Raw genomic sequence first — 15,558 nt, 5'->3', positions numbered from 1 at the left:
AGGATATATGAAAATTAAGCTGGATAAGGAGGCATGTAAGAAACATAGAGTGGGTGAGGGACAGTGAAAACATGGTAGGCTTAATAAATTGTGGAACGTAGTGGGATCAAAAGATTGTTGGAATTAGGTTATTAGAGACTGTAAGCTGGAAATACAGGAGGTGGTGGTTAGAGTCCTACATGCCATTTTAATTTCATGCCAGTGATAATTTACGGTACTGTCAGGTTTTTGTTGGTTATTGTATTGATATTAATCTTTGTTTGATAAATATATGTATAGGACAGTCCAGATTCCTTTATCTAAGACCTTTGGGGCCAGATATGTTTTGGATTGCTTCCTTTTTTCCTCCATTACTCTTTTCAGGAGTTATCAATTTTTATTTTTCAAAAAACTAACTTTTGGCTTTGTTAATCTCTGTTGTATGTTTGTTTTCTATTTCATTACTTTTTGCTCTTACCTTTATTTCATCATTTGTACTGTTTTGGGGTTTAGTTTGTTCTTTTTGTTACTCTTTCAGATGGTTGCTTAGAATATTGGTTTTTGGCCTTTCAAGTGTATATGTATTTTAAAGCTAAAATTTTTCCTCTTAAGAATAGTTTCAGCTGCATCCTATGTATTTTAATAGGAAGTGTTTTAATAGCATTCCATTAAAATTTTTTTTCTAATTTTCACTGTGATTTCTTCTTTGACCCATGGGCTATTTAGAAGTTTATTGCTTAATTTTCACATATATAAGGATTTTCTAGTTATATTGTTGTTATTAATTCATAGCTCAATTTGAGCTCAGAGAAACATGTCTGTTCTTTGAAATTTGTTAACCCTTAGTTTTGGTCCAGTGTATGGTCGTTTTTGGTAAATGTTTTTTACGTACTTACAAAGAATGTATTTTCTGCATTTGTTAGGTATAATGTTCTGTATGTCAGTTAGGTTGTTAATTGTAAAGTTCAAATCTGTTCCTATTTCTTCTAGTCTGCTTGTTCCTTGTTTTGGTGTGCTTGTTCCTTTCTCCTTTACTGAGAAAGCTGTGTTAAAATCAACTTGCTAGGGGCTTCCCTGGTGGCGCAGTGGTTGAGAGTCCGCCTGCCGATGCAGGGGACACGGGTTCGTGCCCCGGTCCGGGAGGATCCCACATGCTGCGGAGCGGCTGGGCCCGTTAGCCATGGCCGCTGAGCCTGCGCGTCCGGAGCCTGTGCTCCACAACAGGAGAGGCCACAACAGTGAGAGGCCCACGTACCGCAAAAAAAAAAAAAAAAATCAACTTGCTAGAATTGTGGACTTCACATAGTTCTTTTCATGTTGGCTTTATATACCATACTGTAGTTTCTTAGTTTATTTAGAAAAAGTATTTTTTAATCTGTAAAATTCAGTACAATATTTTAGCAAACTGGTCTATGGGGGAAAGTCACAAATTACCTTCCAAATGTAATTTGTTGAATATTAGAAGCACGTGTAGACATTTTGAAACATCTGCTTAGTGTCAACAAAGGGAATATGCATCTCTGATGTTTCTGGCAATAAGAAAGATATTACAATATTGTAAGCTTTTGAGCTATTATCTGCCATGAGTGTTTGTTTTGAATAAATTTCTAATTGCCTTTCATATTTGGTCCTTGATTTTGCTTAAATTTGTAGAATGCCCCAAACATGATGAGAAAATGTTAAATTGTGGAGAAGGAAAACAAAGCCAGGGAGAAAGTTATTGCATATGAAGTCATATAGTGTGCATTTTACATCCTAACCATGATAATTTACTATGATAAATGGACATTTTCTATGTTTAGTTAAATTTTAAAAGAGAAGTGATTGGGGGTTATCAGTTGATATGTAACGTAATTTTTCCTATTTAAAATATTGGAAAACAAGTTCCTAGTTAGGGTTTTGCACAGAATATCTGCTTTTCAGGAAAAGATACCTGACTTAGGTGTTACCAGGTGCATTCAAATTTAGAATTGCTGTGCCTTCCTGGTGAATTGAACTTTATTGTAATGAAATATCCCACTATATTCTTATCCATATCTATATATCTATCTATCTCATGCATCAACGTTTTCTATGGTAAAGTATAGCCACACAAGCTTTCTTTTGGTTTGTGTTTTATAAAAGATATCTTTCTCCATGCTTTTTATTTCTCCATGCTTATTCTTTCTGTATCCCCATGTCAGATATATCCTCTATAATCATCTTATAATTAGGTTTTATTTTTTTAAAATCTTATTTGGATTATTTATTAGTCCATTTTCCCCCTCTGTTAGCTTGTTAGCTGTACAGGTGGCTCTTCATGTCTGCGGGTTTTGTACCCATGGATTCATCCAACTGTAGATTGAAAATATCCAGGAAAAAAAATTACAGAAAATTCCCAAAAGCAAAGCTTGAATTTACTGCATGCCAACAACTATTTATATAGCATTTATATTTTATTATGTATTATAAGTAATCTAAGGATGATTACAAGTATATGAGAGGATTTGTGTGGGTTATATGCAAATGCTATGCCATTTTATATAAGGAACTTGCGCATCCTCAGATTTTGGTATCCTCTCAGAGTCCTGGAACCAATCCTCTACAGATACCAAGGAACGACTATATATACTCTAACTGTCTTTCTAGTGGTTATCTCAGAGATTACCACATGCATCTTTCATGTTTTGAAGTCTAAAGTAAATGAGAACTTTTTCCATTTCCTAATCAATGAAAGTGTTTTAGAACACTTTAACTTCATTTACTACCCTTCCCAATTATGTATTGTTGTGCATTGTAATATTTTAAATTCCACAAAATACTGTCATTATTTTATTTAGTCAGTATTCATTTAGAGTTACATATTTAGCCCGTTCATTATATTTCAATTTTTTGGTGCATATCCAAGCTGTATCTGCAATCCCTCTTTTCCTTCTACTTGAGGAAGTCTCTTCAATGTTCCCTGGTGACAAATTTTCTGATTCTGTTTGGCTAAAAATGTCTCTATTTTGCCTTCATTTCTGAAGGTTGTTATTTTTTTTTTTTTTGCCAGATACAGAGTTCTATCTTGGCATTTACCCTGTTCCAAGCACTCTGAGGATATCATTTTGTTGTCTTTTGGCTTCCATTATTTATTCAAAGAAGCCAGCTATATCTTACTGTTACTCTTAAAGTTAATATATTTTTTAATTTTTCTGGCTACTTTTAAGGTCTGTTTGTGGCTGTTTCTGTCTCTTTCTTTCTGTCCCTCCAACCTCCCCCTTTATTTTGATTTGCCTAAGTGTGGTTTTCTTTGTATTTGTTTTGCTTGGGAGTTTGTAGATATTCTTGGATCTGTGGCTTGATGTCATTGATCAGTTTTTTTAAAGTTTTAAACTATTAGGTCTTTAAATATCTTTTCTTTCTCATATGTTCTCGCCTTCCTTTCTGGGACTCCAGTTACATGAATTTTGGATCTTTTCTTCATGTTTCATAATATTTTCACACTCTTTTCTGTATTTCCCATTCTTGTGTCTTTTTGGGCTTCAGTGTATTTTCTTCTTTCCTATCTTCTGGGTCATTGGTTCTTTCGTCAGCTGTATCTAACCTATTGTTAAACTCATCCATCAATTTCTTAATTTCTGTTTTTAAAATTGTATTTTTCAATTCTCTGTTTTCCATGTTTTTAGTGTTGTTTGCTAAAATTCTTCATTTTAAAAAATCCTTTTGACGCAGTAAATTATTTTAAAACTGTTTTCTGGGATTTCCTGGTTTCGCAGTGGTTAAGAATCTGCCTGCCAATGCAGGGGACACAGGTTCGAGCCCTGGTCTGGAAAGATCCCACGTGCTGCGGAGCAGCTAAGGTCCGTGCACCACAACTACGGAGCCTGAGCTCTAGAGCCTGTGAGCCACAACTACTGAGCCCGCGTGCCTAGAGCCTGTGCTCTACAACAAGAGAAGCCACCACAATGAGAAGCTTGCGCACCACAAAGAGTAGGCCCCGCTTGCCACAACTAGAGAAAGCCCACGTGCAGCAACAAAGACCCAGCACAGCCAATAAATAACTAAAGTTATTAAATCTGGTCAAAAGTATGGATCATTAAAAAAAATAAAAAACTTTTCTGCTAACACCATTATCTGAATCTATTATGGGTCTATTTCTGGTGCCATTTTAAAGTCTTAGTTTTCAGTCAGATCTTGATGGGTTGTTTTATTTTAGACATTTCATATGAAAAATGATAGGATAATTTGAATTTTGGAGTCTTCTTGCTGATAAGATTTACTTTTACTAAAACCTTTTGGGAAGATTTTACTGGCATGCAACTAGGCTAATGATACTAGGTAGCCCAGATTCCCTCAGTATAGTCAGATTGAGAAGATTTGAAGCTGTACTTCTTTCCTTTTGTGGCCTGGTCTATTTCTGGTTTACCTTTTACCTAGGGTATAGTCCTTTAGATTCCCTCCAGCTTCCCAGTGTGTTTGCTGGAGCTATTCCTCCTAGCCAGGCTCTGAATTGAATTTTCGTGTCCCCACCCAAAGAAGTGTGGAAAGCTCTGCTTAGCTTCTCAGCCTCTCAACTAGTGTTTTAAGAATCTATGAATGATTCTAGGGGAAAACGAGTCTAAAGTCTGGCCCCACCTGTTACTTCTAGGTCCCAGCCCTGCAAATTCTCACTGTCTTGAAAGTTCTTCAGTTGTTTTAAACAGATTACTTTTTTTTTTTTTTGGCGGTACGTGGGCCTCTCACTGCTGTGGCCTCTCCCGTTGTGGAGCACAGGCTCCAGACGCGCAGGCTCAGCGGTCATGGCTCACGGGCCCAGCTGCTCCGCGGCATGTGGGATCTTCCTGGACCGGGGCACGAACCTGCGTCCCTTGCATCGGCAGGTGGACTCTTAACCACTGCGCCACCAGGGAAGCCCAAACAGATTACTTTTTGCTTTGCTTTTCTAGTGGTTCTCAGGGAAAGACAGGTTTGAAGCAACCTACTCCACCATTGTCTAAAGCAAAATGCTCAGATATGTTCAGAATTTTTCAGATTATACAAGTGCATATACCTTATAGGAGTTAACATATTATCTCTGTGGTGAAATGTGTGAATATTTACGTTGCCTGCTACTGTGCAAGTTTTCATAATGGGAATTGGATGTGCTGTGATCTATTATAGAACATGATTTGGAGTAAGCCAACTTCTATTGTTTATATTGCAGTCTGTTGAGAAAACAGAAACACTCCACAGCACAGTTACTTGTTTAATTGATTCCTACCAGTGACTAGCCATCTTTCAGTTCCTCTCATGCTTCCTGCTCATTCTTGTCATAGGGTTTTTGCACATGCTATTCTGTCTGCCTAGTAAGTATATGTGCATACTCAGGTTTGAGTATGAAGCAGTTCTCAGTGAAGCCTGCCCTGACCATGAATTTAGGTCAGATAAAAGAACTTTTGTACAAACTCATTTATATGATGGTTTGACTAATGTCTGTTTTCCCCTACTAGACTCTGGACTGTGAGATCAGAAATTATGCCTTTTTTCCTTGACCATTTTATCATATGTACCTAGTTCAGTGTTTGGAAGTACCTGTTTTGCAAGTAGGTGATCACTGAATAGGTTATCAGTTGTTAATAGTTGAGCAATTAATATTTGTATAAATAAAGAAATAACAGAATGATAAGGGAAGATATGTAAGAAATGCTGTGCTGATGATAATGATGGTTGTGATAAGAATTGGAAACTCACTGCTTTTGAGCAAAAGCCAGATTTATTTAAACACTGGATTTGCATAGTACAGTTGAAGTTTTATAGAGTTACATGTACAATATTAAAAATACTTCAAAAAATTCCCTTGAGAAATTGTTATTGTGTTATAACATTTGTCTCCCATCCCCCATCCCTCTGCAAATATTTTATTATGTAAATTTTGAAAGCACTGGGTTTTTGACACAACTGTCATTCAGAGCATGACAAGTTATATCATTGCAGTCATTCTACTGTAGAGATAAATGGAATAAAAAATCATTGTTTTTGAAAGATTCACAGTCTCAAAGGGAAATAATCTTGGAATTTATACAGATGTACCCACAAAATAAGGTGCTATGATTTATTCTACCAAGGGGAATTGGTCTTGGCTTCATCAGGGTGGTGACATTCAAAGTGAATCTTGGCTGATAAGGAGGAGATAATTAAATGGCCAAAGGAATAGTGTTTCATTTAGGTGCATATTATTATGAAAGTATATAATGTCTTTGTGGATTGACAAATAGTAATTTTGCTAGTGGCTAGGGCAGTTTGCAAGAAGAATTTGTAAAGGCAGATTGGGGCTACCCAGATTATTAGTTCATCCTTTGACATGGAGGCTATCAAAAGCTTTTAAGGATATTCCATAATGTTTTAGAGTAGAAATTCTAGAGACTCCCTGAGTTCATATTACAAGCTCTGCCTCTTACTAGCTGTGTGACCTTGGAAACATTAATTAACAGCTCTCTGCCTTAATATCCTTATTTATGAAATGGAGATGATAATTATAACTCAGAAGATTGAAGTTACGATTGAATGAGTTAAGGCATATTAGGTACTTAGAAAAGTGCCTGGCACATAGAAAGATCTCAGTAAGTGTTGCTCTTGTTTTGCTGTTATTATATTCATTGAGGAAAAACTCAAAGGTTATATATAATTGCACTCTTTTAGCCAGAACTAGAGGCATGAAAAGTTTCAGGAGATATTTTAAGGGTAAAATTAACAAGACTTCAACTTGTTTACTAATTTTATGTAATGAAAAATTTCAGTTAATAATGCAGTCTGTGTGCACTATAAAGGCAGGTTTGAAATTTGTATAATAACATTTTCATGAGTTGCAAACTTATAGAACTTAAATTTTCTAATTTGTGTTTTCTTTTATATCTTATAGAAAATTTCAGCTGTAGCCCTTGAACTAGAAGCTGAAATAATAGAAGCTGTGTACCATGCATTAGGGTATTGAAGAAAATTAATTTTTGAATTAAATATTTGGAATATAAGGAAGGAAAGGTGACTGAAAATGGGGCGGAAGAAAATACAAATCACACGCATAATGGATGAAAGGAACCGACAGGTAAATGAAAATTTTAATTATCTATTTAATTGGTGTAAATTTTTTTAAAAAGGAGTGTAGGATAGAATGGTTGATTTTTCTTAAAAAATTGATTTGAAGTCTAAATATTTTTATTTTCAGACTACATTAAAACATTTAGCAATCAAAAGCTTTTGACTTTTCATCATGTGCTTTAAAGAAACTTTTTTTCTTATTATAGAAATCAGTTTTGTTAACTATAGAAAACATAAATAAGCAGAATAGGAAAAGTAAAATCACTGCAATTCCACTACTACCATCCATTGTGTAGGTTTATCATAATATATTTAGTCTGCTGTACACTTGATTATGTTTGTTAGTTTTCCATATATTGATGATTATTTTAAATTACCACCTCTGTTGTCATAATTAGGTACTACCTAAGTTAACTGTGGTTATCAGTGAATGTGTTCTGGTCAGTTAGATTTTCTGATTCACCAACAAATAATGAGAATTTTTTTACAACTCTTATTATTATAAATATTTCTAAGTCATTTATGTATATATCTCAGCTTTAATTGATAAAATATTATTGAACTTAATTTTCACTACAATGTCAGTAAACCCTTATAAATTCAGGATAGTTATAATGATACTGGTATATGAAGTCCAGAAGTTGTAAGAGTTTAAAGCAGGGGGTGGCAAACTATGTTCCATGGGCTGGCTGCCTATTTTTATATATAAATAAAGCATTATTAGAACATTGCCACGCACATTTGTTTACATATTGTATTTGGCTGCTTTCACACTAAAACCACAGAGTTGAGTAGTTGCCCCAGAGACTGTATGGCCCATAGACCTAAAATCTTTACTCCCTGGCCCTTTAAGAGAAAGTTTGCCAATCCCTTCATTTAAAGGAAGGAAGGAAAAATAATATCATAGACTATTGTAAAGGAACTACTACTGAAAGCATATGCAGAAGGGAGGGATACTATCTCCAGAAAGGTTGCATATCAGAAGTTTCAAGAACAGCTGGTTTTTGGAAGCTTACCAGGAATAGAACAGTACTGAAGATGTGTACTGTAAAGTCTGAGTAGTAGTAGTTCATCCAGTAATACAGATATAATTGGAGACAAAACTCAACTGAGCAGCTGGTAAAGAAGTTAGTGGAAGTGATTAGGGTTGCTAATAGACCAAACTGAAGAGGTCCCCTTGTTTCAGCTCATGAAGATTCCTTAGCTAAAGTGTTAAGGCTCACACAGTATGATTCGTTACGAAGGTTGATAAAATAGTGAAGACTGATAAAATAATCATACCATCATTCCAAAGGAATGATTCTAGCAAGATTGCAAGTAAATTTCCCTTCACAAGTCTGAGGAGTGTGACATGTAGAGGGGGCATGGGGACCTGTTTCATGACCATGTGCAGCATAAATGTAAAATAGGATTTATTGGGGAATAACGTACAAGCAGAGGAGCACCTAAGATCCCTTCAGCTCTCGGTATCCCATACAGAGTCATGTTTAAATTGAGCATAGATAGACTAGAACTACTAGTGGAAAGGACTCCACATGTTTAGAGGGAAAGGACAACTAGGAATATGTAAGTGACTGTGTAATGGGAACTTTTTAAGTTAAGGAAATGACCTGGTTAAAAAAATGGGCCTGCCACTATATCTCAGCAACTAGAAATAGCCTATTCCTGTGTTGAATTTACCTGCTAAGTCAGCTTGCCAAGCTGCCAAATGGGACAAGGGTATCTGAATTTCTCCTCAGATGATTTTGGCAAAAAAAAGTGCAGAAAAGATAAAAAAGAGGTAGTTGGGTAGTTTATTTTTAAGTTTAGATTAGGAACAATTTGTCATAAACTAAAAGGGTATCTTAATTTTACTGATTTTGGAATTTGTGGATTCTGAGTTAAAAGTTTCATTATTCTTGCATTAAAGAGAAAAAATCGTTCCCATGCAGAAGAGATGTCATTTATTTCATCCACATTTGAATACCTACTTTATCTGAGATACTGCTAGGCACTGGGAACTCATTAAATACATTTAAGTGTATTGCAAATAGAAGTAAGCTTAGGTAATAGGAGTGTTTATGGAAGAAACCACCAACCTCTGATGGTGGGGTAGTTCAGGGAGCAGTTACTGAAGGAGGTAATACCAAATAGAGTTTTGAATTACTAGAGTTTTTGAGCTAGTAAGTTAAATAACACACTTAAAGTCATTGGAACATCACGTGTTCTTTTGTGCAACATTATGTTTGTGAAATTCATCATTGTTGTTGCATGGAGATGTATTTTATACATATTCATTGATGTATAATATTCCATTGTGTGACTAGAACACAGTGTATATATTTATTCTCTTGTAAATAGGCTTTTGGATTTTAGATCTGCTATTCATTTGGAATTTGTTTTTGTGTGTGGTTTGAGGTGTAGGGGTCAAAATTTGATATTTTTCAGATGGATTTTCAGTTGACCCAGTGCAATTTATTGCAAAAACCATACCAAGAAAGCAGAAAAGAACACATGCTCTTCATAAAAAACTCAACAACAGGCATAATTAATCTATGATGCTAGATGTTAGGTTAATGATCTTCCTTGGGACAAGGTGATAATGACTTGGAGACAGGACAAAAGAGTGTTTCTGGGTGGTGCACCGGTGTATACTAGATTTAAGGCCATATTCTTTTCTTTGAAAATTCACTGAGCCACACACTCAGGATTTGTGAGCTTTCCTTTATGTTATGCTTTAGTACAAAGTTTACATTTTAAAAAGAACTAGACCAAGAAGGAAAAACACACAGTTTCATCGGAAGCTTCTAAGTGGAAGTGAAGTCTTTCATCCCTCTAAAGTTTTGGCATCTTCAGTCCTTTTTGCTTCAGCAGCTTTCTCATGTCTTAGAACAGGTATTTGGTGTATTTCACTCTTTTTGTAGTTGATCTCAGTGGGTTCTTTGGTCTTCCATCAGTCACTCCATTTTACTTAGAGACAGACATCCTCTTATACTTTAAATAAAAAATGAAATAGACTTAAATTATTTTAAGGCAGAATACAGAGAACAAACAGTACCTCAAACACTGTTACTTTCATTATCCAGAAGTAGTGTATGTCAATTCCGACATATTTGCTGCAGATATCTTTCCTTGTAAAAGAAAAAAATTTAAAATTTACTGTCCTCTATAATTTTTCCTAGTCTCATTCCTCTTTGCTTCCCCAAAGTAACCCCCATCATGGATTTAATTTGTATTTTCTTTATTACTTAAGCACATATTACTGAATATTGTTTCAACATGGTTTAAAAATTTTACATAATAGCATTATTATCTGCACATGCTTTTTCACTAAATGTAGTGTTTTGGAGAGTTGTCTGTGTAATTCATTTAGTACAACTAGTTCGTAGGAAAGAATATGCCTCAATTCATTTATCAGTACTTCTATCAAAGAACATTTAGGTTGTTTCCAGTTTTTTAGAAATTTTGCTGCGTATGTTATGTTAGAAATGATGCTAAAGCTACATCTGTGGACATGTCTCTGTGATAAATATCTAGAGGAGTTGCTGGGTTGAGTATGTCTGTCATAGCTTTACTGTGTGGTTTTCAAGTTGCTCTCCAAAGTGGTTGTACCAGATACACTACAGTAATTTATGAAAAATTCTTTTTCCTATACACTTTGCCTTTCTCCTTCCTTTCTCTCTCACTTTATTTTTTCATTTTTTTAAATATATTTTTTGGTCCAATGAAGGTGAAATGTTACCTGTTTTTGTGATTTGCCCATTTTTTGCTGGATTGTTGATTTTTTTCTTAAAAGTTATTTATATATTTTAGATATTAATTATGTATGTACTTAATCTGTTTCAGATACTATCTTTCAGTCTTTACCAAAACACTTTATAAACACTTTAATTATAGAACTTATTACAGTGTTTTATAGTAGTTTATATTGCCTTTACCAATAGATTGTGAACACTTTAAAATGTGTTAAGACTTGCTTAATTTCCTAAATCATGATCAAGTTTTGGTAAATGTTCCAAGTGGACTTGAGATAAATGTGTATTCTTTTAATTGTTGGATGCAGGATTCTACATATGTCTATTCAGTCTTATTTTGTGTTCACATTATCTGTATTCTTTGTGGGTTTTTTTATGTATTTGGTTTTGGCTCTTACCACAGTAATTGCACTTACCACAATGATGGATTTGTCAATTTCTCTCTGTATTTTATTAGCTTAATACATATTGTTTTATATATTTGGGGAATATTTCATTAGGCTCATACATATTTAGAATTGTTATATCTTCTTGGTGAATTTTTTAATACATATTGACTTTTTCTGTCCTCAGGAAGGCATGTCTGTCTTAAATCTACTTAAATCTACTGTCTCACATTAATATAGCTACATCTTTCTTTTGGCTAGTATTTTCTTGATAGGTCTAGTTCTCTACATTTACATTCAACCTATGTCTTTATGCTTTAGGTATATCTTTTGTAAATAGTATATGGCTGGATTTTGTTTTTTATCTAGTCTGATAATATATATTGACTCTCCATTTTACGTGGATCTTATTCTTTGTCATCCTTTGTATATATATTTGGACTGGTTTATACCATCTTAGTTGATTATTTCAATTTACTGTGAGAACCTGATAAATAGAGGTCCTGGAGGTAAAACTCACAAAAGTGTAGGTATGCTCTCCCAAGACTGGGTCCCCCTAGAGTTCTTAAGTTTTATACTTGTCCACAGTGATCCTCCAGCAACTCATCAATTACAGTTAAGATTTTCCTACCCCTGTACTGATTCCTCTGGAGGTTTCTGCTCATGGCTCTGGTAATTTATGATTTGTAGTATCTGCCTGTCTGTCTCCAGTTTGGGAGGTAGAAGTTGCCCTGGGACCTCAACTCTCTGAGGGATCTAAGAAGAGTTGTTGATTTTTCAGTTTGTTCAGCTTTTTACTTGTTGTTAGGACAGAGTGGTGACTTCCATGAGTGTTAAGTGCTGGAGCAGAAACTCAAAGTCTCTCCTGGACTTTTAAATTCAACAATGAAATAAAGTATGTCTAAATATATATGATGTGAAAATCTTTACAGGTACTTGGGATTTAAAACATAGAAGGTCTTTTAGAGATGGTACAGTTCAACCTTCTTGAATTCAGAGAATTATATTAGTCCCAGATTTTACCCCAAATCAGGAAAGCTGGTTAGGTTAAAACCAAATGTGTCTCAGTTTATAGAGGCACTGAATTTTGTAGTCTAGCCCTTTAGTCCTATTCTTTTTCTTTATAGTTATTACAGTACTGGAGTAAAACAACAATTTAAGAATAAAATTTATGGGACTTCCCTGGTGGTCCAGTGGTTAAGAATCCGTCTTCTAATGCAGGGCACGCGGGTTTGATCCCTGGTCGGGGAACTAAGATCCCACCTGCTGCAGGGCAACTAAGCCTGCACGCTCTAGAGCGTGCATGCTACAACTAGAGAGCTGGCGTGCCACAACTAAGACCCAATGCAGCCAAATAAATAAACATTAAAAAAATTTTTTTAATAAAGATAAAATTTATGTTTATTTTGCCTGATACTGAAATAGCTTTATTAATACTGATATTTTTAAAATTTCATAATATTTAAAATAAAATGAAATTAAATGTTTAATATGTTTAAAGTAAAAAAATTTTTAAGCCTGTTGCAAAACAAAGATTCAAATTTATAGGAGGAATTCTTAGTAATTAAAGGAATGGTGGCTGCATTAATCCTGACTCTTCCAACATAATTTCTTCAAAAATAGATACAGAAAAACAAGAACAAATAAAACCTACAATCTTGGCACAACTAGAAGGCAAAGCATATCTAAATTTTACATTACCTCCAAGTAGAAAATTATTACCAAGTCACAGTGTGCTGTTTCTTGAACTTCTACTGTAAGTCTTTGAGGTGAGCAAGCATACATCAGGAAAAAGTATGTGGGAAAGGAGAAGAGGAAACCTTGTAGCTATCTTAAGATTGATTTGAAATCACTACCAAAAAGAGGAATTCTACCCTAAGTCCAAAAATTCTGAAAAATACTATTTGTAGGTCAGAAGAGACCACAGGTAAAGAAAGAACTTAAATGTATGTAGTGTTCAAGGAAGTATTATATATAGTCTTGAAAAGGTAACTATTTGAGGGAGAAGAGGGTAAAAAGGAAGGCAGAGGTACTCTTTGGAGAATGCTAGTTGAATGGAAATGAATATGTGGATATATACAAATGGATATATGTATATATCCTTCAAGACAAAAGAATATGCAAATATATATAAATATATATATATATTTATCAAAGGGCACAAAGGTCTTCTCCCCACTGCCAGTACCCCCCCCCAAAGCCTTCCATTAAAGGGACCATACTTAACTCCTTTAGAAGGAGAGGTGATCTTGAACTAAGAATATTTTAAACCACTCCCCACTGTTTGTTCTTTCCATAGAAATACAGTGATGCAAGCAGTATTCTCCTATATATACTATTATAAAGAAGAAAACAAAATGATATTTACTACTATTTGGGTGATAAGATTGTTCCCCCAACAATGAAAAAATGGGAAAAAATTGCTATATGACTTTCCAACCTGCAATAAATTTCCTTAAACAAGTATTTAGGAATGTTACAGACAAAAAAATCATGATTCAGAATTTTGAAATACTAAGAATGGAAGTGGATTTTTTTTTTTAAAGCATGGATGAAACAGAAAGTGATTGAACTCCAGAAAAAAAAAGATAAAGTCATATCAAAACAAAGACTAAATTACAAAATGACCAAGGAATAATAGATTCAAATGAAACCTTAATAGTGATTGAAGGAAGGCAGGGAAACAACTAAATGAATGAAAATGAGATAAGTAATTTCAAAGGGTTTGAGAGAAGTGGTTGAAAAGGTAGATAGATAAAGAAGCTCGAACTTATGTATAATTGCAGTCCCTGAAGAAGAAAAACAAAACCATAGAACTAATATTTAAACTATAATTAAAGTTTTCATAAATAAGAGAGAAAGTAAGATGCCAAGGATTAGGTGGACCTGCAGAGATCAACTCTGATACATATCCTACTGAAACTATTGGATTTTAAGATAAAAAAAATTAGGGCTTCTAGGTATAAAAAACAAATTTATAAGTGCAGAGAATTAGACTGGCATCGAATTTTGCAAAATCGAGATAATAAAGCACAAGGCAACAGGAGAGCAGCATTTTCAAAAAATGCAGGGAAAAAAGTCTGAAGCAAAGATTTCATTTGCAGTCAAGCTGTATTCAAATACAAAGATTATAAAAGCAAGTTTTAAACATACTAGAGCTCAGGGACTTCTGTACTTATGAGCTGTTAGTGTACAATCTAGTAGAGGATAAGCTTCATACAACTGAGAGATGTCTGAGGAAATAAACAAAAAAATACATGATCAACATTTAATATACTTAACTATAGATTTTAGCCTAAAGCAACAGTGGGGGCAGGGGTGGAAGAATAATGTGTTATATATTATTTATTATATGTTACTTTATTGTGATAAAATAGAAATAAGGCAACTGAGACATGGTAAGAAAGGAGAGGGAAAGAGGAAAGTAGAATAAGCACACTGGTTATTGTTTAGGCAATAGGTGGGAGTTAAAGAATATCATTAAGATTTGACACATCAAATAGTGAAAGATTAAACATGAAAACAGGAGACCAAGGGCATTTTTAAAAGCTGTAACTACAAAGGTAACCACTAGAACAAAAATGCTAATCTTTGTTAAATTTTTTTAAAATAAAGGAGCAAAGAAAACACCTCATTTAGAGGGAGGGGAAAAAAAAGGAAATATACATAATATGTATAAGCATTAAATATTTATTAAAGTATTAAAATGACAGTGAAATCTCTAAGCATTATCAGTCATATCAATAAATGTGAATGGGACTGTTTATTAAAAGAAAAAACATTTCCAGTTTAGTTCACAAGCTCCAAATATAGGCAAAAAGAGACACACCTAAAATGGAATAATCAGAAAGACTAAAAGTAAAGGTATACCAGACAAATGAAAACAATGAGAAAACAGGTTATAATCCTGATATTAGATGATGTAGGATTGTAGACAGAAAAGCATTAAATGGGGCAAAGAAAGATACTTTTTAGTGCTGAAAGCTGTAATTCACCTTGAAGATGTAAGAATTAGGAATAATGGTATACTAAATACTACCTTTATCAAGCAGAAACTGAAAGAGATACAAAGAAACATAAATGGAAGCAAACTAGTAATAAGATACTTAAACATAGTAGTCTTAGTATGAAATAGATCAAATGGACAAAAAATAACTGATGATCTAAACCAGATCTAAACAGCATAATCAATAAAATTGACTTTAAGTGATATGTTGAACACTACACTTAGAAAATAGAGTATATAAGGGTACAAAGAGCATTCACCAAAATTGATCATATATTACCTAACCAAAGAAACACCAGTAAATTCAATAAAGGAGAATATTACAAACATACGCCAATTACCATGTAGTAAAACCAGAAATTAATTTTGTTTAATGGTTTTTTTGAAAGCTAATTCTACATAAGAATTTCTTTTTTGA

At 34.0% G+C, this 15,558-nt stretch overlaps 1 protein-coding gene across 15 annotated transcripts in view; it reads left to right on the top strand.

The window, feature by feature from the left end:
• Positions 1-15,558, top strand: part of MEF2A (myocyte enhancer factor 2A) — a 178,455-nt gene that overhangs the window by 78,913 nt on the left and 83,984 nt on the right. For all 15 annotated transcript variants that reach the window (XR_012330249.1, XR_012330248.1, XM_073801344.1 and 12 more), the window contains one exon: positions 6,839-7,021. Coding sequence is in view for 13 of the 15 variants with exons in the window: in XM_073801344.1 (XP_073657445.1) it covers positions 6,968-7,021 (54 nt within the window). In the remaining 2 variants the exon portion in view is untranslated. The remainder of the gene's footprint in view (positions 1-6,838; positions 7,022-15,558) is intronic.

Source organism: Tursiops truncatus, chromosome 2 (genome assembly GCF_011762595.2).
Source record: "Tursiops truncatus isolate mTurTru1 chromosome 2, mTurTru1.mat.Y, whole genome shotgun sequence".
NCBI lineage: Eukaryota > Metazoa > Chordata > Mammalia > Artiodactyla > Delphinidae > Tursiops > Tursiops truncatus.
The sequence above is the reverse complement of the archived record's forward strand: the minus strand, read 5'-3'. Positions and strand labels throughout refer to the sequence as shown.